General features: G+C 37.8%; 2 protein-coding genes and 1 long non-coding RNA gene across 4 annotated transcripts; 1 reads left to right on the top strand and 2 right to left on the bottom strand.

The window, feature by feature from the left end:
* Nucleotides 1-1,609: 1,609 nt before the first annotated feature.
* Nucleotides 1,610-9,494, bottom strand: LOC127456201 (hepatoma-derived growth factor-related protein 3-like). Its single transcript, XM_051724569.1, has 6 exons — nt 9,187-9,494; nt 7,249-7,325; nt 6,981-7,119; nt 6,720-6,881; nt 5,081-5,218; nt 1,610-2,571 (listed from the first exon to the last, which is right to left on the bottom strand). The coding sequence occupies exons 1-6, from the start codon at nt 9,268-9,270 to the stop codon at nt 2,542-2,544; spliced, it is 630 nt and encodes a 209-aa protein (XP_051580529.1). The 5' UTR covers nt 9,271-9,494; the 3' UTR covers nt 1,610-2,541.
* On the top strand, nt 1,865-5,760 carry LOC127456202 (uncharacterized). The gene is made up of 2 exons (XR_007899803.1): nt 1,865-1,959; nt 5,177-5,760. It is a non-coding gene; the product is annotated as an uncharacterized LOC127456202 (long non-coding RNA).
* A 4,702-nt stretch (nt 9,495-14,196) lies between the features above and the next one.
* Nucleotides 14,197-24,509, bottom strand: LOC127456386 (zinc finger protein basonuclin-1-like). Of its 2 annotated transcripts, XM_051724840.1 has the most exons (6): nt 24,121-24,509; nt 21,316-21,418; nt 20,405-20,640; nt 18,037-19,808; nt 16,722-16,832; nt 14,197-16,371 (listed from the first exon to the last, which is right to left on the bottom strand). In XM_051724840.1, exons 1-6 carry the CDS (start codon nt 24,127-24,129, stop codon nt 15,777-15,779), a joined length of 2,826 nt encoding a protein of 941 aa, XP_051580800.1. In that variant the 5' UTR covers nt 24,130-24,509; the 3' UTR covers nt 14,197-15,776. The 2 variants fall into 2 exon arrangements, with proteins under 2 accessions (XP_051580800.1, XP_051580801.1); XM_051724841.1 differs by lacking the exon at nt 16,722-16,832.
* Between the last annotated feature and the right edge of the window lie 1,934 nt (nt 24,510-26,443).

The following is a 26,443-nucleotide window of genomic DNA, read 5'->3' as shown; positions in this document are numbered from 1 at the left end:
AAGCATGCGGAGGAACTTGAGATTCAGTGTTTCCAGCGGCTTCAGAGCGTTTAGAAATCAATGAATATCGGATAGTTATGACAAGTGATCGCTGATGATCTACTGTTGATTATGACAATGTTTACTTTTAAGTGTTTATATTGCAATACCTTGTAGATGACCATGAGAGTGCATATTTTATTTACCTTATCTGTTTTAATGAGCAGCTGGAAGCAGTGAAGCACATACATTTCAAAAATAAGAGTCCCTGGTGAATTTCGGGCTTGTTTATTGTTAAAAGTCTTGCATTATGCACAAAATTTTTTTTTTTTTTTTTTTTTTTTTTTTTTTGCTTTCTTTCTCTTTCTGGTTATTATTGGTATTTTGGTTGCACGATAATCTGCTTTGGCCCGTCCTGTCAAAGGATAGAAATAATAATAATAATAAAAATAATAATAAAAAAAAATATATCGATTTTAAAAACTATTAGTCTTAAGTCATTTTATTTTAATTTGCACAGATCACACATGGTAGAAATTAAGCATTGAAATTTATAATAGGCAGATTATTCTGTTTTTGTCTTTCACATTACTATTTGTATCAGCAAAATCCAATATTGGTCGACGTCTAATTAATATGTTTTAGTATATAAACCAATTTTAATATGATGGGTATATATATAAAAACATGTCTTGAGTATTTTAAACTTGCACATACACTGTTTTGCTGATAAGCAGTATTACAAGTTCTAAGGCCTTGTTGAATGTGTGCCCCAGCCGGTTTAAGTGAAAGAATCTATGATTTATTTTGAGATTGTGTGGGTTTGTTCTGTATGGATATACGGTATAAATGGTTTTTGTTCAGGTCTTAAAAAAAAGTCGTAAAAAGTCTGCAGCAACCCTGTTATAGAAAAAAAGGACTTAAATATTTATCTGTTTCTCACCCACATTTATCATATCACTTCTGAAGATATGAATTTAACCACTGGAGTCTTATGGATTACTTTTATGCTGCATTTATATGCTTTTTGGAGTTTCAAAGTTCTGGTCACTATTTACTTGCATTGTATGGACCAACAGAGCTGAAATATTCTTCTAAAAATCTTTGTGTTCAGCAGAAGAAAGAAAGTCATACACATCTGGGATGGCATGAGGGTGAGTAAATGACGAAAGAATTTTCATTTTTGGGGTGAACTAACCCTTTAACACTCACAGGCAAAACTTCAAAACAGTAAACCTGGAGTGACTGTCTATAATACTAAAATGAGAAGCAAGACAGAACTCTGCAGAAAACACTCTCTGGTGGCAAACTCGTGTAATACAGATTATGTAGCTTCTGATTAATTTAGTTTAAATTTATTAACACAATAAATATTTGCCTGTTCTGTTTCATGTACTGTCTGTATGTATTCTGTTAAAAAGCTCAATAATGGGTTAGTAATGTTTTAATGTGGCTTTTGTTGGACCAGTATCCTGATTTTGTTTCAGAATTTAACTCAAAATTGAACAAAGTGATAACAGAAGTATATTGCAAATAGACTTCGATAAAACATGATAAAGATCTGACTGAAATGAAAACTCACTTTGTCTGTCAGATGTAATATATTGAAAAATGAACCAACAGCAAACCATTTGCATTCCAATGAGTTTATTCTGTAAAATTTGTTGTCAATAAACAGGAAAAACAGTTTACATGTAGCTACAAACCTTGAAAATGCAACATGTATGAGGGTAATACAAATTAAAATAAAGTGACATCTACATTGATGAGTGACAATTTACCACAGATGTGTCATCTACTATCATAAAAAATAAATAGAATATATTCTTTATATAAAACAAAGACAAGAAATAAAATTTTAACAAATCAAGGGCATGTTTTCTGCAGGGAAGAGGACTTGTGATTAACGTGGTCTGGATTAACGGACTGACATTTTCAACATCAGAAACGCGAGTATGAAACGTGAACTACGGAATGAAGGTAAAAGCCAGCATGCCACTAGAAAATAATCAATTCACTGACACAGAAACAGATATTTCACTGTCTTATAAAGATGAGCAGTGGGCTAATTGTACAGAGGTCCTACATTCTAATGTATGGAGATAATATTGAGTTTTCTCTGTTTGTGCACAATACTTCATACATATTCTACTTTTTTCCATTCTTTTTGTCTGATTACATAAAAGTGGGAAAACATTTTGTTAAACATACAAATGTCTGACCGGTTTGTCTGTTTGTTCCTAATGAAAGAAAGAAATGTCAAACACAACACACATTAATGAGCAGCACAGGAGAAACGATGCTAAAGATGAGAGATCCGAGATGGGTTTGAGCTAAATCTAAACTCAAAACAGCATGAAGAAATGACTGTAGTTTGTGTTTAATCCCAAGCATTACGTATACTGTGTGTTACTATGTATGTGTTTGATTTGACCCAGAATAAACAGATGATCAAATGTATAATAATGTCTAGGAGTTTGCAAGCGATCAGTATAAGTTGCCAAAATGTACATTTACAATATCACATATGAGCCGTCGCAAGCCATTTTCTGATCATCTAGTCTAGTGATCCTCCCGGAGTGACTGATTCTGCTGCAAAAGACACAAACAGAAGACACAATTCAAACACAATAGTTGTAGTACTGGGACCCCTAGTGGACACACTTTGAACTATGAAATGTATGTGACTTTTAAAAGACATGAATCAAATATGCTTCTCATCATGTTGGTTTCATGGGGTCATTAAATATTAACTGAGAGTGCTGACTTTGTACCTTCAAACATTACTCATGACAACACTCACAGTTATGATGCCACATCACAACAATCCAGGAGCGGACTTAGATTCTCAGCACACACACTAATTCAATTTTTTTCTATTGTTTTCTTCAGTGATTTTTACCTGACAGGTACTAGTGTAGATAGTTATAACTACTAGGGCTGTCATTCGATTCAAATTTTTACATGATATGCTGATTAATTCATCGAATTCAGTGCAATTAACTGCATATATAAATATTTGCTGAGAAAGGCCCCTAATTCAATATAATTAAGACATAATAATTCAAATATATAATTATTAATTCAGATTGAAATACATTGCATTATTGTGGCAGATAAGTAAAGCATTGATATCATAGGCCAATAGAAATAGTGGCTTTAGAAGTATATATACAGTGGCCAGAAAAAGTTTATGAACCCTTTGGAATTAGCTGGTTTTCTGCATTAATTGGTCATAAAATCAAATCAAAGTCACAAGTATAGACAAACAAATTATTATATTGCTCTAGTAAAAATGTAATACATCATTCAAAAATTCACAGTGTAGGTTGGCTAAAAGAGCTAATTAGAGTCAGGATTGGCAAACCTGGCATCCAATTAATAAAACGAGGTATGAGTTAGAGCTACTTTAACTTATAAAAAGCACTCAAACATTTTTTGTTTGCTATTCACAAGAAGCATCTGCTTACGTGGACCATGTCTCACAAAAAAAAAAAAAAAAGAGATCTCAGAAGACCTACGATCAAGAATTGTTGTTTTGCATAAAGCTGAAAAGGGTTACAAAGACATCTCGAAGAGCTTAGATATTCATCTGTTCACAGTTAGACAAATTATCTATAAATGGAGACGATTTAGTACTGTGGCTACTCTCCCTAGAAGTGGCCGTCCAGCCAAGATGACTCAAAGGGCACACCGCAGAATGCTCAATGAGGTAAAAAAGGACCCTAGAGTGACAGCTAAAGACTTGAAGGAATCACTGGAACTGGTTAACATCTCTGTTCATAAGCCTACTATACGGAAAACATTAAACAGGCATAGTGTCCATGGCAGGACACCACGAAGGAAACCGCTACTTTCAAACAAAAATATTGCCACTGTATGATGTTTTATTTCCATATCATCGAAAAAAAGCCTACAGTCGACAGAAATCCATTTTGCAATTGAGTTGGTCATTCTGTCCTATTCTCACAGGACGCGTACTTGTGTTCCGTCTGTGCTATTTTTAACTGTCGGTTTATGTACATATCCATTAGACGGACGCTTTGAGAATCTCGCTGGATACAGCATCATAAATGCTGTCTTTTTAGGATGCTGTGGAAAGTTAAAAGTAGTTGAAACTCAAAAAAATCGTGTCTCAAGGGGGGCCTGGGTAGCTCAGCGAGTAAAAACGCCGACTACCACCCCTGGAGTTTGCGAGTTCGAATCCAGGGTGTGCTGAGTGACTCCAGCCAGGTCTCCTAAGCAACCAAATTGGCCCGGTTGTTAGGGAGGGTATAGTCACATGGGGTAACCTCCTCGTGGTCGCTATAATGTGGTTCTCGCTCTCGGTGGGGCGCGTGGCGAGTTGAGCGCGGATGCCGCGGTCGATGCCGTGAAGCCTCCATATGCACTATGTCTCCGCGGTAACGCACTCAACAAGCCACATGATAAGATGCATGGGCTGACGGTCTCAGACGCGGAGGCAACTGGGATTTGTCCTCCGCCACCCGGATTGAGGCAAGTCATTACGCCACCATGAGGATTTAGAGTGCATTGGGTAATTGGGCATTCCAAATTGGGGAGAAAAAGGGGAGAGGAAAAAAAAATCGTGTCTTGAGACCCCTGCATTGTGTTGTTTCGTCCAGCTGTCAAGAATGTGTCATGTATGACCGGCTCTCATTCTGTGGCTGCGCTGCTTGTGAGGTTTGACGAGGTGCACGGACCACCTTCTGCTGATGCGGCTTGAAAAAACACTAAGTTAAATGTACTTCAAGCTTGAATAGTTCCGATGGTAGCAAAATACATACTTTTATCAGGGAATTTACGTATGGGTCAGGGGGTACAATTAATTGCGTTAATTTTTTTATATGTTATTTTTTATATAATTAACCACTCTAAATCAATGCATTAAATAGACAGCCCTAGTTACTGAGCACTTATACTGTTATGCTGTTATTACTCAACACTGTTATAAATTATGATCAAATCAACTCAGTAACTTCATATTTTGAGAGTCATTTATGATTTGTCTTTCAGAAATTTTACTGTATTTTACCTGTTCATGATGATTACCTGACCATCATAAAAGATTGCTCTTGACATGCATATTAAATGTTCTCACCACTTGACTGCATGTCTTGTCTGAAGAGTTTAGGATATTGTTGTCATGGTCACCAGCCTCTGAGCCCTCCTCTTCATCTTTTCCATCCTTCTGCAGATCTTCATCACCCGAACACTTCCTGGACAGCTTGGACGACATCTAAGAGAATGTTAACCAGAAAACATGCTTTATGAAACACGTTGACCCCTGACCCTAAAGGGCAGCAGGTCACTTGTCCTGCCAGGCTGCAGTTCTTCAACTACGTTCTGCTCATGAGCTAAAATGATCTTCACAAATCAACAGCAATGAAAGAAATCTGATAGAACTGCGGCTACACTAAACATGTTCAAGTAGCACAGTAACCTTCCCTGCATATATGAACATCCAAGACTGTTGCTAGGCAACAGCTGTTGCTAAGCAAGGGGTCTGCGACAGGGGTGTAAGCAATTCAGACTTATTTTCTAAAATATATAAAACCCTTCAGCGATGAACTTGGCTTCACACCTGTCAGATTTGGATTATTCAAGCTGAACTTATTTTGAATATTGATTTTGATTAATATTACTCAGATTCAAACAGAGACGACTCATCATTCTAGTGTACAAAGGTTTCATGAGGTTATGGAAATACAGTATTTAGACCATTATCTCTTGGCAGCGCTCTGTGTGGAATATACAGTAAAGATGAAATTTCAACTGTGATCAATCAGATTTATTTCCAACATTATTAACTTAAACAAGGAATACTACGACTAAAAAAATAATTTAAGTCAGTTCTTAAAGGAATAGTGCATTTACTCAGCCAACCCGTATGACTTTTTCTTCTGCAGAACACATTTGTTTTGTCTATACATTTCAAGTCCAACACTTTCAAGCTCCAAAAAGCACATAAAGGCAGCATAAAAGTAATCCATGCATCTCGAGTGGTTTAATCTATGTCTTCTGAAGCGATAAAATCACTTATGTAAGAAACAGACCAAAAAGTAACTCCTTTTTCACAACAAATCTATTAATGTCCTTTTTGGAGCTCAAAAGTTTTCAACCCCATTGACTTGCAATGTATGGACAAAAACACCATAAAAAAATAAAAATAATTTGTGTTCCACAGAAGAAAGAAATTCATACAAGTTTTAGATGGCATGAGGGTGAGTAAATGATGAGAGAATTTTAATTTTTAAGGTGAACTACCCCTTTAAGGACTAAAACAGTTATGGTAGGACTTGTCAAGCACATAAAGTCACAAACATCATGGTAGTTGTAGTCTTTATTTAGCAACGTTGTACCTTATTTTACTCGTTGTACTATTATTTTAATCAAAAACCATATTCGAAATTCCTGAGGGAACCCATGGCTTGAAAATGTCAATTCTCTTTTGGTTTTTAGGACTACAACAGCCCTATTCACTATATTTTGCACTACAATTTGCAGCTATCCTATTGCATATTCTGCCCCCTACTGACCTGAGCCTGCAGTGACCTTTGGCATCACATGAGATTTACACCAACCAAATGAAAACTAAGTCATTTGAAAAAGAAATCGAATGACATACAGCAGTATCCATTCTAAGTCATATGAAATCACACTTAATGCTGATTAAACTTAAAGCTGTGTCAAGTTAAAAAAAAAAGAAAAAAAAAAAAGAAAACATCCTAATTCTGCACCTTTGAGGATGAACTCTTTTTCCGCTTGGACCCGACCTTGTCACTCTTCATCTTTCCTTCCTCTTCCTCACCGCCAGAATCGCCCTCTTCTCCCTCGCTGCTCGCATCAGCGGCATTCCCGCCCTCTCCTTCCGTCTCTGATGAACTCTGCTGTTGCATGACCTAAACATACAGTTTTGGTAGCAGAGTTAAGGGTTATGCCCTATCACATTACATGCCCTCACAAAAAAAAATTTTGGTCACAAAAATCCCATAACTGACCTGGTAACCAGTAAATTTGACACCAGGATTGTTTTCAATTTCCCACAGCCCTTCATTAAATCCTTTTCTCTTGTTTGACTTTCCAAACTTGTCTTTATATTCCTTGTAGGGCAGCAGGTCTTTTGGGCCCAGGAAAGCACTGCGGGAGGGCAGAGACACACATACTGTGTCTGATTATTGATTATTTATACAGTCGTTCATCAGGAATGTTTTACTGAAACACAAACACATGCACTACACACTCACATTCTACACAAAACAAACTTACGTTTCATGGGTGCCAAAAAAGAAGATGGGGTATTTATTAGCTGGTGGCTTCACAGCACCCTCTGGCAGCTCATCAATCTACAAGCAATCAGGAGAAAGACACAATAACCAGTGCTGAAACTTGTGGAATGTTTAGGAAGATTATTCTGAATGTGTGTCATAAGAGTGTAAAGGAATAAACATTGTTGATTTTTTAAAGGGATAGTTGACCCAAAAATGAAAAATCATAATTGATTTACCCTCATGCCATCCCAGATGTGTGTGACTTTCTTAGGTTTTTAGAGGAATATTTCAGCTCTGTAGGTCCATACAATGCAAGTGAAAGTGGAAACTCCAAAAAAGAACATAAAGACAGCATAAAAGTAATCCATAAGACTCCAGTGGTCAAATCTATCTCTTCAGAAGTGATATGATTGGTTTTGGGTGAGAATAGACCAAATATAACTCATTTTTCACTGTACATCTTGCCATTGCAGTCTCTAAGCACGATCATGATTTCAAGCTCGATTACACTTTCCAGTGCTTGACGCATGTGCAAAATGCTAGGAAGTGTAATTGCGCTTGAAACCTTGAGCGCCAAGCAGACTGCTGATGTCAAGATTTATAGTGAAAAGGGAGTTATATTTTAGTCTATTTTCACCCAAAACCAATTAGATCCCTTCAGAAGACATTGATTAAACCACTGGAGTCTTGTGGAAGTAATGTTATGCTGCCTTTATGTGCTTTTTGGGGCTTCAAAGTTCTGGTCACCATTCACTTGCATTGTATGGACCTGCAGAGCTGAGATATTCTTCTAAAAATCTTCATTTGTGTTCTGCAGAAGAAAGAAAGTCACACACATCTGGGATGACATGAGGGTGAATAAATTATTAAAGAAGTTACATTTTTGAGTGGACTATCCCTTTAAAAGGACATAACAAAACAGATCAACTTTTGACACATCTGTCAGCCATTTCATACTTTTTTTGGTTTGTACTTTCTGTCTTTGATATCATAACACACCTGCAATGAACCTGGAACATGGAGCGACTTCATTAACACATTTGCCCCATTTCACATACAGACACAGAAATGTTGATTGACACCAACAGGTCAATTTTATAAGAGCAACATCATATCAAAACCATTTATCCCCAACAGCTATACACGTGTTTGCCACGTGTATTCAGTCCTGACACTGCACAGATTAATCGTTGCGATACTGTAAACCTTAAATAATTGCTTTTTAATAGACTTTGTGGATCAGATTAGATGTTTTTATCTCAGTTCCGAATGTCGTGGTGTCAAAACTCCAGAACAGCATGTTTTCTTCTGTTTAGGAGTTTATTGTGAAACTAGATAGACATTCATGAAAATAAATGTAAGAATACATAATCAGTTGACATGATCCTGAAATGTACCGAAACCCAAACACGCTGTTCGCGGCCCATATTTACTTCTCTCTCTCTCTCTCTTACACACACAGGTTCGCTTTAAACGGAACCTTCTTTTAGTCTGGTGGGGTTCGGTGTAATTTAATGTAATTCAAGTGGGTTGTAAATAAACGTGTTTCCCGCGCGGGCCGACGGGTTTCGGCCCATATGAGCTGCCGGATATTAACAGCAGCACAAACACACATACACTCACCACCCATGAAAATAACTCAACCATACCATTCCCGCCATTCAAACACTTTACAAACGTCTATAATGACACGGAGCCTTAAACCATGTGAACAGGGCGAAAAAAGTCACACCACAGGCCAAAAAATGCTTTCACACTGATGGTCCGCGCGGCGGAGACATTTACTGACGCATTAAGAACATCTTCCCGCCATTTGTTTTTTATTTCCACGCAGATGGAGCCGCACGCGCTGCGCGGGTTGGGGGTGTGTATCGGCCGCTACACACTCCAGTAACCGGCCTCCCCACCGCTCTGCTCGGTTGCCGCTCGTACTCACCCTCGCCGGCCAGTGCGGGTATCCCTTCATCTTGGCGAAAACCAAATCTCCTGCTTTATATTCCCGAGGCCGTGGGCGAGCCATCGCGACACACACACTCTCACTGAAGTCAAATACTACACGATATTGCGCAGGTCGAACGATCGAGCATCAATGTTTTGATGGCCGTTAATAAGGAAATAAATAACGAAAGAGGAGAAAGGCCTGTAGAAACAGCTCTTCCCTTCTCTTCTTCCTCAAACACTACAGCACGGTCCTGTCGTCATGAAATGTTCACGGGACTTTTGGAGGTTTTGTCATTTCATATTCTTTTTTTTTTTTTTTTTTTTTTTTTTTTTTTTACATTATGTCGAATATGTACAGTCATGTATTCCAGACACACAAACAAACACGTGTTTGAATTCAAGTTTTTTTTTTTAAAGGAAAAGCACAAAAATTGTAAACAGAACAATTGTCTTAATAGTATGTCTTTTATATTAACAGGATTTCAGTCACTATTAAACTGACAAAAATCTGAGAAATTTCACTGTTGCAAATTAAATGAGTCTCCAAAACAGAAATGTACATCTCGTTATGATAGAAATGTACAACTAAATGGCAAAACATATATTTGAGTTTTTATTATTTTTTTATGATGAAAGATGTTATAAACAGTCCCTTAATCTGGAGTCCATCACACTTTTTACCTGAAATAAAGGGAAATGACACACATATAATGTGTGTAATGCATAAAGTAAGTGTTGATAACCTCATTAACAAACTTAAATAAATGTATGCAAGCTTTTTTGCTTTTAAAGGGATAAATACTACAAATGAAATAAAATGACGGGAAAAAAAACTTTCTCATGCTGGTTAGTATTAGTACACTTGTTTATTGAACATAATCTCTAAAATGGATGAATGTTACAGTTCATATTACACATTACATTGCACAAGTGATCATTACACTCTTTCCACTGCTTCATCATTGACAAGTAGTTCTTCCTCCTAGTTTTCCTAACATCAACAACCAGTTCTTTGGTTTTTATGTTAGTATTAGCTTCACTAATTCTCAGTATTTTAGGTTCATGGTTAGGGTTAGAGTCAGATTTAGGAGTTAGGAATTATGGTTAGGACTAGGGTTCAGACATTAAGGTTAGGTTAGTGTTAAATAAAGGGGCCAATAATATATATATATATATATATATATATATACCTCTGCAAGCAGCCATTCCAGGGCCAAGCCCCCAAAATAGCTTATATTGCCTTTATGGCCAACAGGACCTATAGGATTCTCAGAGTGGCTATGGTGTATTTTGCAAATGCACACTTGTATACAAATCATCCCAAGCAGGGTTCATTCAAACCTGTACCTTTCTGTATTACAGCTCTGTGCACAATCCACTGAACCATGCTGCTTCATGGTTGACAGCCACCAAAGTGTCATACCATGCTGACAATAAGCACAGCCAAACACAGCAGTTACCATGATCAACTTCATATTGAAGTAACTTTACAACAAACATGAAAATCGAAATTCAGTTAGCCCTGCAATCATTCAGTAAGCACAGTACAAAGACTCCAATAAAAGAGAAATCAAACTGGATGACCAACTTATGTGATGATTCAAACCCATGAGTTTTAGCATTATAGTTCAGTGCTTAACACACTATGCCACTCAGCTGTCATGCTCAATAAGTGGCAAAGAGACAAGCTGAGCTTAGAGTCAGCATACAAGTGTTGGTTTTCTTTTTAAATATAGGTGTGCTGTCTTCAAACAGCTCAGGTACCCTCAGGACTTGATGTCGAAGACGCATCCCAATTTTCATTCAAATCCGACAAAGCATTCAAAAGATAAAATGTTTATAATAATATTCAAAGTGCTAAAGAGACATATGAAGCTGGGAGTCAGAAGATTTAAAATAAAATATAAATAAATACATTTTGAAATTTCTCTCTGCATTTTCTGAAAACTTTAGCTAATATTGAATAAGCATTTTGATGACAATGTGGCGATGTCTCCAAATTTCTCAGGTATCCTCAGGACATGATGTTGATGAAGCATAAACATTTTCTATCAAAATTCCGACAATGCCTTCAAAAGATATAAAACATTTTAATATAATTCAAAATAGCAGAGAGGCAGTATGGCCGATATTGGAAAATGGGTATCATTGAAATCCTCATGACCCAAGGAATCCAGAGACACCAACTTTTTCAAATTTTAGGACACATGGTTCAAAAGTTATGGGCAAAAGCAACAATTTTTCAAATTTCTTGACCCATAGGTGGCGCTGTCTCCAAACTCTGCATGTACCCTCAGATCATGGTCCTGATGAAGCATACCAAGTTTCGTTTCAATAGGACAAAGTGTTGCTGAGATTTAGCCTTAAATCCTATTTCACGTCGACCTTGTTAAATTCACAATGCTGTAACTTTTCAATAATTGCAAAAATCAAAATGAAGTGAAGTCATATCTGTGCGGCTCGGTCTGGAGATTATTTTGAGCCATTGTTTGGGAAAATCAGACCAAGTTTAAAGGATGTGAAAGGTTTAAATTGTAAACATCATAATCCAAGATGAGTTTTAATGTAAGAAGTCCATTGGAATCAACAGGAGGAGTAATCAGACAAAAAAGAATTATGTCTCTAGGACAAACAGTTCAAAAGATACACTCAAAAGAAAAGTGAATTTGTGACATGGTGGTGGTGCTATTGATATGTCCTAGAGACCCCAAATTTGGTATGGGGGCTATTCATGACCACCCCTATCAGTGTACGGTTCTATGAGCTGCCATAGACTCCTAGCCAGAAGAATAATAATACAGAAAACTAACGAATGCAATAGGGGCTACGGCTTCTTCGAGGCTTGGCCCCTAAAGATCTTAAACTACTTCATTTAAAAGACTATATGTTATGCATATTACTAAAGAGTTAAAAAGCAAAAAATACTTCAGGGAGTAATTAAAGGAATGAGAAACTACGTATTTGGTTTACGATGAAAAAAGAAAGAAAACCTAACCAGCCAGTTCCTTTGAATACATCTGTGATATTCTTTATTCAATGACATCCCATAAAAGATATATACCTCTGGTAGGTCTATACCCCTGAACCTATCTTCTTTCTTTTGACTATTTCCACTTATCACTGACTGAACAGAGTGATCAGACCCAATAGTGTTGTAAATTAAATCGGTTGAAAGAATAGGCCAGGAGAATCTGATCATTCCGTCTCCCTTTCAAGTATTAACAAAGCCCAACCCTGCCCAGCTTTTGATTTCTGGCTAGAGCTTGCATGTACCAAGAGTTTGTACTGATGGTTAACACTGGTGTTTTGACTTTTATGTCCTCTGGATTATAAATTTAAACAAATGAAAGAAAGAATAGACCTAGACTAGAGCATCCGATCTTCCAAGGCAGTCTCCATTCAAGTACTACTTGCCGTGCTTTTGACTCCACTACATATGCTATGTCCTCTGGTTTGTACATTTACAGAATTGAAAGTATAGGCTTACGGCCTCTGATCTTCCCAGACAATCTCCCATCCAAGTAGTATTACTTGACTACTGGACTTGACTTGACTACTATCCAAGCCCAGTCCTGCTTAATCTTCGGGAAACAAACTAGACCTGCCATGCCCTGAATCCTTTGGCTGACTGAGAAAGCCGGGGTTTTGACTTTGCTATTAATGATATGATCTCTGGTATGTAAAACTAAACAATGCAAAGTATACACCTAGAGCACCTGAACTTCACAGGAGGCCTACCATCCTCACACTAACCAAGCTTTGCTTCTGAAATCAGGTAAGATCTGGCATGCCCGAGTCTTTTGGCTGATTGGGAAATCAGGGTTTAGACACCCCTATTTAAGACTTCACGACTTCTATAATGTGTATATATACAATAGACTAAGCCTACCTCTGCCCAGACGGTCACCCAGCTTCAGAGATGAGGTTAGAAACCCATCCAACTGTACGTAATTCATTGCACCCAATGTAGATGCCAAAACCGGAATTAACCAGCAGGTGACGCCAAATATTCAGGTAAGTAATCCAATAAATTAGTACTAAAGTTTTTCCTGCCCCCCCTACTGTAGCATGCCGGGAAGACTTTCAAGGCAAGTTTTTTTTATATGTACACTTAGGCCTACATTTGAATAGGCACTTTTTAGGTAGTTTAATGAGTGCGCTTAATTAAACTTGAGGAGGTCAGAATTTTTGCTGGGAAAACACTATAATACATTCTTTCTTGATTGCTATAAAAATAAACTGATTCTACAGGCCCAAAATCCCAAATCATTACTTAAAGGCATAGTTCACCCAAAAATGGAAATTCTCTCATCATTTACGCAGTAGGTGGCAATATGCACATAGAATGCGAATTGCCAAAAACATAAGAAGAATGTTAAAGTGGAAGCGGAGACTGATAGTAAAAAAGGACTTAAATATTGATGCTTCTCACCCACACTTATAATATTTCTTCAGAAGACATGGATTAAACCACTGGAGTAATATGGATTACTTTCATGCTGCCTTTATGTGCTTTTTGGAGCTTAAAAGTTCTGGCCACCATTCACTTGCATTGTATGGACCTACAGAGCTGAAATATTCTTCTAAAAATCTTCGTTTGTGTTCAGCAGAAGAAAGAAAGTCATACACATCTGGAATAACATGAGGGTGAGTAAATGAGGAGAGAATTTTCATTTTTGGGTGAACTATCCCTTTAAAATCTTGCAACTAAGCCACGTTTCTCAAAACTACAAACATTATTCACCTGTTTTCACAGCTTCTAATTTGTTGAATATTCTTTACACAAAATATCCTCATGAAGTACAGATTTAGCCATATTCTCTGCAGTTTTCTTATAACAATTTCATCCTTTTAATGAGACTTAATTTCTGTATGATCTCAAGACAGTCATACAACCTTGACATTTTTGCATTTTGATACAAAATATCAAAATGAGTTTTAATTCAGAAATGTAAAACATGTTCATCACAGAATAAGTGTATTCAAGTCATTGTATGAAATGCATTTGAATGTTTTTATGAAAAAGTTAATAGGTTTGGACACAATAATTAAATGTGTGTCAAATCAATGACCCATAAATTAAATTAGTTCCAACTAACTGAAAGTGAAATGGTGAATATTACTGATGTTTTTAAATAATTGTTTATTAACACAGACAAAACATATTCAATAGAACATGAATAAATGATTCCAGGTTAGGTATAGATCTGTATTATAACCTAGTTATTCCTGCTTATCAAATGAAACATTTCAGAGTCAAAAATCTCTGACATCATTTTAAAATTGATGCAAATCTGAAACAGTAAACGGAATGCTTTAGTTACAGCACATATATTTTCCTTTTTCTTTTAGGTTACAAATTATTATACAGTATACATAAAACATACAGTTAAACAGAAATAAATGTACCATTGGTTTGTGTGCTTGTGTTGGGTTTGTTGCTCTGCCAGTGTAAGACTCTTTTATGTATGTGCATAACTACAGAAAGTCTTAATTTGCTTTTTCAGTCCAATGTCATTAAACCAGACCTTGCTAAAGCATCATGTGCTTCATAAAGTAAAAGCAAAGCAACATCATTGTGTATATATTGTAAGAATGTGTTCAAATGTCTTCAGAGCAGCCTGTGCTAAAGCATTCACAGGCACTATGGTGTGCAGCCTGAAGTTTCTAAAACATTTGGATGTACTAGTTGTTTGTGCTGCTTCACACACCATCCTGGATTAAGAATCTTTGGTCTCCACAAGAATAACAAATTAAACAAGATAAAACATACACACAATAACTTACTTAACACAACAGCCTCTTAAAAGACCACATTGATTCAAACGGCAACAAAATCTTTACTGATTGCTTCGTAATAAAAACAGAACAGCAAATCAACATATTTGTATACTACAAGAAACTTCACTGCAGTAAATGATGAGGTGAGCCCTGCACCATCAGTCAAACAGCTTATTCTCCCAATTACATTCACTCTCTCGCTTACTTCAACACTCACTTTAACACTGTTGCTCTCTCTCTCTCTCTCTCTCACTCACTCACTCACTCACTCTCTCACTCTCTCATGCTCTATCAATGTTCTGTCTTAAGTCTCATGCTGAGGAAAGATGTGTTCCCTCAATGAATAAGTGCAGGGAATGATATCAATACATGGCCTTTATGTGGCTTTGGATAATGAATGGGGGGAATTAAAATATAATAGCAAGGAAAGTTTTGGTTCTGCATATGCTTTCTCATGTGTTGGACAGTGTCTTTTTCACTTCGCATTGCAATAATTATTTTATATGGAAAACTTGTCACCTCATAACCCACAATTGAGAAACTATATGGAATATCTGTGTCTATCTTGCTCTGTACAAGTCAATAAATACAAGGGAAGGGTCCTAAGTAGTAATCACGTTTGAGATGAAGAACATATCTGAACATGTCCTTAATGGATGTTTCTTTCCAGTTATGTACATTACTCTTGAATGTGCAGTACATAGTATATAGAGCGCTTTTGAAACTTATTGGACAAGAGTGACTCTATGACTAGATTTATGAGAATATGGCTCTGTGTATATATGTGTGAATAATATGTTTGACCTACTCCTGTTTGAGGGAGGTATTCATTGCAAGGTTACGGTGTAAATTTGGATTCTGACTGTGTCTGTTGCGGCTTCTAACAGAGGAGAATGTAGTATCACATCCTGGAACTTTGCACTTGTGAAGGAGGCGAAGGTGCACTGTTTTATAATGAGCCCTGAATGTGCCTTTGTTGCTGTAAACTTTCTGACACATATGGCAGGTAATGGGTGATGAGCTGTGAGACTGCTGGCTGAGGCACGGCGGAGATGTGGACGCGTCAACACTCATTCCATCGCAACTCTCATCACTGTCCTCTAGAGGGAGCCCTTCCTCGCTGCCCACATCAGAGTCCCATGAAGAGTGCGCACTTCCTCTGGTGCTCAGGTCTAATACGGCTTCTTCCTCCACTGCGTCCTCTACTGGCTCATCTGCTCTCTCCAGTAATTTACTCATGGGGAACACAAGGCCTGTGCGGTTACTCCGTTTAAAGATGACGGACATCTGGCTCAGGGACTCTTTGTGAGGGACGTCTGGATGTTCTCTGCGAAGAGAAGACGTTCCTGAATGATCTGTTGTCAACAGCCTGTGGTGCAGATTCAGGTTTGCACTGTGTCTAGAGAATTAAAAGCAAAAAATGTTTCAAGAGGAAACCAACATACTTATTTAATACTTAATGTATGAAAACAATTTTGAAGGGATAGTTCTCCCAAAAATGATAATTCTCTCATTCACCCTCATTCTGTACCAAACTTGCCTGACTTTCTTTATTTTTCAGAACACAAACGTAGATATTTTGAAGAATGAATGAGGATTTTTTGTCTATACAATATAAGTCAATGGGGTCCAAAACATTCAAGCTTCAAAAAGCATATAAAGGCAGCACAAAAATAATCCACACAACACAAGATGTTTAATTAATCCATGTCTTCTAAGTAATACGATTGGTTAGGGTGAGAAACAGACCTTAGTCTGCTTGGCGCTCCACACACCTCCATGCACTTGACGCATGTGCAGAGCACTGTACATGAACCAGATGCAGTGTTGCCAGCTTCACGTTTTTCAAGACCAGTTGGGCTATTTTGAAAATACAGAGAAAATGATGGAGATTTGAGTCTTTTTGGCAAGCTTTTAAAATATACCGTGATGGCCAAAAGGTTGATGGTAAACACTAGAAAAGGCAATTGCAACATCTTATTGATGTATAATGATACTGCGATTAAGGACCTGGCAACCGCTTACAGCATCAAAATATCACTGTCTTGAAGCCTGCACTGTGTTATATTCAGGCCAGATGTCAAGATTTATAGTGAAAAAGTACTTAAATTTTGTCTGTTTCTTACCCAAAGGGATCATATCATTTCAGAAGACATGGATTAAACCACTCGAGTCATACAGATTACTTTTATGCTGCCTTAGTGCTTTTTGGAGCTTCAAAGTTTGGACCCCATTCACTTGCATTGTATGGATATAATCACATCATATCTCCATCAAAATATCTTTGTTTGTGTTCCACAGAAGAAAGTAAAACACATTTAAGTTGGCATTAGGATGAGTAAATGATGAGAGAATTATCATTTACTCTTACTCTAACCTTAACACTAACCCTGATGCATTAAAGGAATATTCCACGTTCAGTACAAATTAAGCGCAACTGGCAGCATTTGTGGCATAATGTATATTACCACAAAAAGTAATTTCAACTCATTCCTCATTTTCTTTAAAATAAATAAATATAAAATCTGGGTTACAGTGTGGAAGTGAATGGGGCCAATTTTTGAAAGGTTTAAAAGAGAAAGGTGAAGCTTATAATTTTATAAAGGCACTTACATTAATTATTTTGTTAGAACTCATGTTTTATTTGAGCTGTAAAGTTGTTTAAATTGTTGTTTTAACGGTTGTTTTTGGGTTTGGGTTTACAGCGTTAAGTCATCATGGCAACGAAGTTGTAAAATTGGCTATAACTTTATACAGAAAAGGTTAGTAAGCGATTTTATCTCACTGAAATCATGTTAACACGAATACTGTTTTTGTCTTGTGGCTATACTTTTGAAATAGTGAGTATTTTAACATACGGATTGACCCCATTCACTTTCATTTTATGACCCAGAATTGTTCTTAAAAGGAGGGACGAGTCAAATTTATTTTTTGTGATAATCAATATTATGCCACAAATGTTGTCGATCAAGCTTATCTTGCATTGAACCCGGAATATTCCTTTAACACAATAAATGTTCAGGCATATTTAAAAATTTCCCTCAACCCTAACCGTTACCCTTACCGGTCCCTGCTGCGACGGGAGGGAAACGCAGCATTGCAGCCATCCACAGTGCACATGTGCATCTCCTTCAAGTGCACGTTTCGATAATGCATTTTTACACTGTAAGGGTTTTTGAAAGTCTTATTGCAGATCTCACATGGGTGGGATGCATCTTCTATATCATCTGTGCATACGGTCTCTGGATCACTGCAGCCGTCTACACAGTTTTCACTGTTGCTTGCGATGTTTCTGTGCAATGTTACATTTGTCAATCTGTGCCCTCTCTCTTCACAATTGTGACCGCAGGGTTGGTCTGCTTGTGAACTGCATGGTGGCTCCTCAGATTCTGGGGACCCCCGTTCTTTCTCACTAGAGCATTCATTCTCCTTCTGTTTGGTGTTGTAGCGAGAAGGAGAAGACTGCGAGAGGATATGACTGATCTCCAGCTCTGTGTTGCGCGAGTTGGGGCTCAACTGATTACGAACGTCACAGTCCACAGGTCCTCCATGCGTTACACGCCCCGTGCTGATGACATCACACCTTTCTGTGTCAGTACAGGGGCTGAGGGGTGGCATCTCCTCCTCTGTTGCCAACTCATCTTTCTCGATCTTGATGGGCATGCTGGACTTTCTAGACTTCTTTTTGGGCACCGGCTCCGAGCTGGTCTCCACGTTACTGGCATTGATGGGAACAGAGGAGGACAGCAGTGGGAGAGAGGGCAGGCTGCCAGGGGTATGAGCCAGTTCCGCTGGGGTCACCAGGCTTCTGTAAAACGGAAGTACAGGCTGAACGGTCTTTAGATTAGGAAAGAGGATTCCAGTCTGACTCATGCTGGAGAAAGAGCTGTGCAGCTTGGTCTCGGAGTTGCGGATGATGAAACTCGAGATGGTCCTGCTTTCCGGGACAGATCCGAACTCCCTCTTTTCGTCCTCACCATCGTCTTCCTGCCTCGGGCTCAGACCGCCCCGGAGGTCCCTGTCCCGATTATTGCGGTTCATCGGCATGTGCAGCCGTGGGTTTGGATTAGCACTGTGCCTGTTCCGACTGCGTAAGGAGCTGAACACCATGTTGCAGCCTTCAATGGTGCACTTGTGTTTGATCTTCAAATGAACAGCATTATAATGTATCTTCAGCGTGCCTTTGTCGTAAAAGGTTTTCTCACAGGCACTGCAGAACACACGACCCTTTTTCATGCTTCCGCTCTTCTCCGAACACCTCATCCTGTTCTCAGGGGACATCTGTGTGATTTCAGAGGTGATGGAGGGCGTACAGGGGGTGGAGGGAGAGGAGTCTCCACTCATGTTAAACTCTTCTGCTTCTATCTTTGTAGATTCTGTGTCCAGCATTACCTCTGCCCTCACAGGCCCCATGTTGAATGGAGCAGAGCTGCTGAGGCTTCGTTCCGAAGGCTCATGTCTCGTTTGTGCCTCATGGCAGCTGGAATCACTACAGGAGCTCAGCAATGGCACTGGAGCAGAATTCAGCAGTTGCAGTGGCAGCATGAGGGCCATACTGTTCACTAGAGTCTCAAAATGATGCCCGTTACTACAGCTGGGTGATTCTGCTTTCGCCGGCAGTCGCACAGAACGCTGCATGCTGCTTTCGATGAAGCTGCGGATGTCAGAATTGGTTCGAGTACTTGGAACAACAACTGCTTGTCCTTCCTTATCCTGCAGAGCCATCAGCTCCACAATGGACTTTGTCTCTCCAAAACGCAGAAACTGCTGCAGCGTAACAATCTCCTCTTCGAAAGTCATTATGGCCCAGCGGTCCAAAACCTTACCGGCCACATCCTACACACACACACACACACAAGGAATACCGTTTGCATTATGAATTTTAAACCAACAAATTTCATGCACTTGGACCCTAAAATACTCCATAACTTCTGACAGACTGACACTGTTACTAACTAACAAGTCATCCATAGATCTAATGCATGTAGACTTCAGAGGTCTAATTACCGAAGCAGAGTTATTCATTCTAGAGAGTAATTTTTCTTCATTTAGATGAAGCGGGTTTCCCTGTCGGAGTGGGAGGGGAGGGGAGAGATCAGAGGGGAGTCGGGCAAGTCTTTCAGTCCGCCTGTAATTACTCTTGAGTGCCAGCAGGCTTTGAAAGTCATGCAGCAGCTTCATGTTGTAACCAGAATACATTTTTCATCATACAGCATTCATCTGGAGGTCTGAAGAGGCTTTAACTTTAAATTCTCCACCAGAGGAACCTGAATACTTGATAAGCAAATAGAGCTAAGAAATCTTGGTGGCTCACCACTTGGTTTTTGAGGAAAAAAAGTGACAAAACTGTAATTACACATCTCACATTTAAGTATGTAGGGTTTAGCTGGAACATAAATCAGTCAAGTGAATGGAAGAGATCGGCGGCTCACCTGCAGGACATAACCGCGAATATAGTCCTGTAATGTCCAGTCTAGTGCGTTTAGAATCTGAATGACCTCCTCCTGCTTAAGAACACTGAAGAGTCGATCCAGAAGGATCTTTAGACGTACTGGGATTGCCTGGGTCCCATAAAGCATCAGACTACAGATGTCAAACACCACGTTGGAGTGAACAATCTCCACCTGACATCCCTGGTACATGTGATGAACTTTCAGTTTACTTAAAGCTGCAATTCAGCAAAACAGACAAATCAATATTTTATAGTTTTGGGTTTAAGTGTGCAGATCGATTTTCAAAATGTCATGAGAATGCTGACATAAACATGATTTTACATTGCGTTAGGGTTAGTAATTAATGTTTGAAAGATTATAGTCAGTAAAATCTAAAAATTTGTAAAAATGTAAATTATCATCATCTATAAAACATCTATAAGGTTCCATTTGTTTACATTAGTTAATGCATTAGGTATCAGGAACTAACAATGAACAACACTGTATATATATATATTTTTTTTTACAGCATTTATACATTTTTGTTAATGTTAGTTAATAAAAATACAATTGTTCATTGTAAGTTCATGTAAGCTCATAGTGCATTAACTAATATTAACATATACAAATTTTGATTTTAAAAATGTATTATTACTATATGTTGAAATTAACATTAAACAAGATGAATAAATGCTGTATAAGTATTGTTCATTTTTAATTCATGTTAATGTTGTTAACCAATGTTAACAAAAGGAACCTTATTGTAAAGTGTTACCAATTAACTGTTATAAAGAGGAACAAAAATGATCTTGGGAGTCAAAACTGGCCATTAGTAACCTGAACCCATTTTTGAGTCACATAGATTTAATTCGCAATTACAATGTTAATATTGTACTAAATGTAAAACTCACCGTGGGCAACCCAGCCATGTCTGCAGTGCTCACAGAGTCGCCGCCTCAGTTTACCTGGTATGAAACAGTCACAGTTGCAATTCACCACCGTACAGCAAATAGCCTGTTCAAACACACATAACAATAATATAATTCAAGAAACGCTCAAATACACATTTCGATGTTACACACGCTGTGTTCTGTGTTGCATATCGATAACTTTACAGGAACGCATAGATCCTAATGTTATATGTACTGTATGTCATGCTTTCACTTGTCATTATTTTCAAGTCAATGTGAAGTTCCCTAATTACTAGAAAACACTTCAGAACTGGCTCCACACTCATACACACATAAATACTGTATATACAAATGCATAAAAAAAAAAAATTCAACTGGAGATGAAGTTTTACGATTTGAACATTTGAGATGCAAAATGAAGATATTTCAGATTTTGTACTATTTCTAGATCACCTATTAAATAAGCAATTTGTAACACTGACTATGTTAACTTCTTTGTACAGATGGTCAGATTTCCTTGCTTCCATTGAAGCACACAAGATGCTCTTTGGAACATTATCAAATCATGCTGGATAACATGATCATCAGATTCTGTTCATGCCGTTATTAGAGCAAAAGAGACGACATACACCAAATACTAAAACCTTCTCAAATTCATGTACATTTTTGAATTCAGTTTTTCACTAAAAGTATTTCAATAATAAAATTTGACTTTTCACTTTTACATAGTATAATTTCAAATTTCGTGTCTGATGAGAAAAGAATGCAAAAAAGTTCACTTTCACTTGTGGTTTCAGATTTTTAGACCTCAGTACATAAACTCCTCTGTACACTTCTTGTACATGCTCTGTACACACATATACACAGCTTTAGCTGCTGAGGTTCATACAGGTTTTGTGCAATTTCACCTTATTAAAGAAACTTTAGTCTTAAAATGTTTTATGTCGTTAGGATCTACAGAACAATAATAATAATAATAATAATAAAAGTACATCATCCACAGTTCAAATTTACATTACGATAAAACAAGATATAAGCCAAGATATCAGACAACATTATAACTACAAGGCCCAGCTCTATTACTGCCTGTAGTCCTGTTATTGTTATTGGAGATTTGACCGGAAAGCACTATGCAACTCTCTGACGAGAAAGAACTGATAATGGACATACCTATAAACCTTTCAATGCACATACATTACGAGAGTCATTGGACAGTAAGTCATCAGTCGAAATAATCCATAAAATAGTTTTATTTCAAAAATTAATTTGTGTACATTTTTTAATACATTTTTTATATATCTATTAATGGGATATTAAATTTGATACACATTTTTTTTTAGAAGGATTCATTTATGGTTAATTGTAGAAAGCCAGCTGATTTATTTGTGAACGCACATCTGATTTCATGCAGAAGGACAAATCCTGAGACCTTCAAATGAAAGCAGAATGTCCTTCACACAAACATGAAATACAGTAACACTAGCGTACTAAACAAAAAAAAAAAAAAAAAAAAAAATGCACACACGCCATTAGATTCAAACGTGCAAATTAATATTTTCACAAGCAGTAAAATAATAAAATTTAATGGCTGATGCTATGACTGTCTACACAATTTTTAATAGATATTCATATTTTACAAATAATTACATTTCTAAAAAAAACATATTACATATAACTTATAAATATAAGTATCCTATGAAAATTATGAATATTGCATTTGTACATACTTTTTATAAATTGATTTTAAATAAATGACTAAAATTTGAAGTTTACAAGTAAAATATTAACTGTTACGTTTAAATATCACGGAATATCAGACAGATATTGTGTGCAGAACAAGTTTGCTGTTCCACAAAGACCACAAAGTTTAAGACAAAATTGTCAAGTTAGCATATGTGAGTACTGGCCGAGAAAAAAGCCGCCGTAGAATTACCTGTAACAGTTTCACTCAGTCAGATCACAGCACAGGCCTGTATCACCAAACAGCGGTGACAGATCAACAAAAGCTTAATGAACGCTGCATACAAACACACACACAAAACACACACGCACACAAATCTTTCACGCCCCAAGGCCATTTACGCCCGCCCAGAAACGGGGTCTTCGTCCCATTACAGGACTCAAACTCAGAGTTTGAACAAAGAGCAAAGGAAAAGAAGACCTCTTAAAACTGCCAGGAAGTCAAATTGCTTTATAGAAATCGAAGGAACAAATTTGTCTCCTGTTGTCTGTGTCTGCCAAACATCCCATTCACAAAAGTCTTCCACTGAGTCTGAATGTGTGTTAAGAGTTCAGTGGAAATGCTGATAGACTGAAACGAGTGTTTTTAATATTACATTTGTTTATTCTATACACACACACACACACACACATTTACCCAGCTTGGCTAGTTGTTGCATTATGGCTGTGACAAGAACATTACTCTTGTCTAGAATTACATTCCAGTAGGCGACCAACTAAAACACAGACAGACACACACAATTGTGAACACATTTTAACTCTACAAAAAAGTTTCTCCTGGAAGATCTAGTAAGCAAATCACTGAATCTATATAAATCTATATTTACTTCATTTTCATTATTCATAGTAATGAGAACAGTTCAGCTAATTTATGACCAATACACCAAAAGCTGTCAATTCAGTTGTCAGTTCCCCACAAAGATGCACACACCCCACAGAGCAGCAAACTAACTGAGTTTTTCCACTGCAACAATTCCCTAAATAACTCACAATCCACATCCTTTGTTCTTGATTAATTTCGGTAGAGCCACTAAAAGGAAAGAAACACAACAGAAAACTTCTCACCTCAGACATGTTGATCAGACTGAAGTTTGCAGTGTTTCCGAGCAGTTTGCCATTCCAACAGCTCCTGTCCGTACAAGTTCTACTGCGCGAGATCCATCACTCAACCACACAACACAACACACACTTTCTCCTGCTGCTCTGAGTGCACAGGCCCGTGCGAGTGTGTGAGCGCGCTCTGTAGTGTCCAGGATGAGTGTGCTGGAAGTGGGCGCTGGAAGTGGAATGAGACCCTCCCACTCGCCGTACTCTCTGCCTCTCACCTTAGGAGATCACTCACACACACACACACACACACACACACACACACCCCTCCCCCACTGGGTGGCGGGCTAGTCTCCTCACAGCTGGCTGGATGAGGCCATGACATGCGTCTCTCACACAGATTTGATCAAAAGGAATCACAAAGGCTGGAGGCTCCTAATGCAGTCAGTCAGGAGAGATGCTGAACCTGAACACACTCTCTCCAGCAGTTTGAGTAATGCATGAAATCAATGCAGCCCAGCACAAGACACACTCCAGCACAGTGTGTGTGTATATGTGTGTGTGCGTGCTTTAACAGCCCTGATCAATCTCAAAACGAAGCCTTTTGCTCACTAGAATGTTTTTGTTAGCGATAATTCTGATGGTCTTGTTCAAATCCTGAAAAAATAAATAAATAAAAAACACAAAGCTTTTATAAGATAATAACCTAACAGACATATGTTCTTTACAAAAACACTTTGATATGATCACCTCTCTCTTGCTGGATTGTTCAAACGCCGGCAGTTAAAAGACTGAGGCTTCAACAATATGAAGGATTTTTCAATGAATCATTTAGCGTCCCAAGAGCACTTGGATTAAAGAACATATCAGCAAATCCATTGAAGAAAGTTTCTGCTAATTGTGCCACTCTATATGGGTGTTTCTTCAATTTCGGGCCATTTCATTTCCCTGGGGTTGATTTTCATGAAAACGAATAGATTTCACATATATATATATATATATATATATATATATACACACACACACACACACACACATACACACACACTTTTTGTCTTGTTAAAACTGAATTTGTAACTTTTTTACCAGGCCTTCATCTTTTTTTTTTTTTTACTTTTCAAATGCGTATATGTATGATTTAGTCTTGTTTCAGACCCATACTATGATCATCTAAACAGAGTGAAATAAACAAACCATTTCAATATGTATTGTGTGAAAATGATTTCTATCAATTTTTTAAAAAGTACCATAAGTCCCACACACTGAAAAAAGGGAAAGCAGCTCTATTGAAAATACTAAACCAGTACACTTGAGATCAACTCAATACATTTATGTTTGACATGAGAACTTAATTATATTGTTTGAAGTCCAAGTGATATTCTACACAGTCATCAAAAAGTGATATTACATTGCTATGAAATGTTTAAATGGTATTCAGATTTCTAACAGATGCTGTTCACTCAACATGATTTTTACTGCTTTCTCAATTAACTTATTTAAAATGAGCTCATGCAAAACAATTCTTTAGAATTTTGGTTTTAACTTAATTTCATTGTGTACAATCCATCTACAGTATGTTCACTTCATCCAATTGTGTTGGAACTATGTGAATAATATTGGTTGCATCAATATACGGCTTAAACCGGGCAGGGGATTTCCAGTTCCCAGCATGCTTTGCACGAGACTGGATTGGGAAAGCCAATTTTAAAATGAAGTGTAATTTTTTTTTTCTCCCCTTTTTCTCCCCAATTTGGAATGCCCGATTCCCAATACACTCTAGGTCCTCGTGGTGGTGTAGTGACTCGCCTAAATCCGGGTGGCGGAGGATGACTCTCAGTTGCCTCCGTGTCTGAGACCGCCAATCCGTGCATCTAATCACGTGGCTTGTTAAGCGCATTACCATGGAGACCTAGCTCGTGTAGAGGCTTCACGCTATTCTCCGCAGCATCCACGCACAACGCACCACGTGCCCCACCGAGTGCGAGAACCACATTATAGCGACCCTGAGGAGGTTGACCCAACGTGACTCTACCCACCCTAGCAACCGGGCCCATTGGTTGCTTAGGAAGCCTGACTGGAGTCACTCAGCACGCCCTGGATTCGAACTCGTGACTCCAGGTGTGGTAGTCAGCGTCTTTACTTGCTGAGCTACCCAGGTCCCACCATGAAGTGTTATTTTAACGTATTTCTGTGCAAAATTAAACAATCAAGATACTTGTTAATGTTTAATGTTCTGTTTCTGTCATGTTTAATATTTTTTGTTGAGAAGAGTGGAGCTAATGGTTAGGTCAAGGTTGGGTATTATTACTGAAAAACCAGTGAGTATTGCTTTTCTCATGAA

Source organism: Myxocyprinus asiaticus, chromosome 18 (assembly GCF_019703515.2).
Source record: "Myxocyprinus asiaticus isolate MX2 ecotype Aquarium Trade chromosome 18, UBuf_Myxa_2, whole genome shotgun sequence".
Lineage (NCBI taxonomy): Eukaryota > Metazoa > Chordata > Actinopteri > Cypriniformes > Catostomidae > Myxocyprinus > Myxocyprinus asiaticus.
This window is presented reverse-complemented; position numbering and strand designations above follow the sequence as displayed.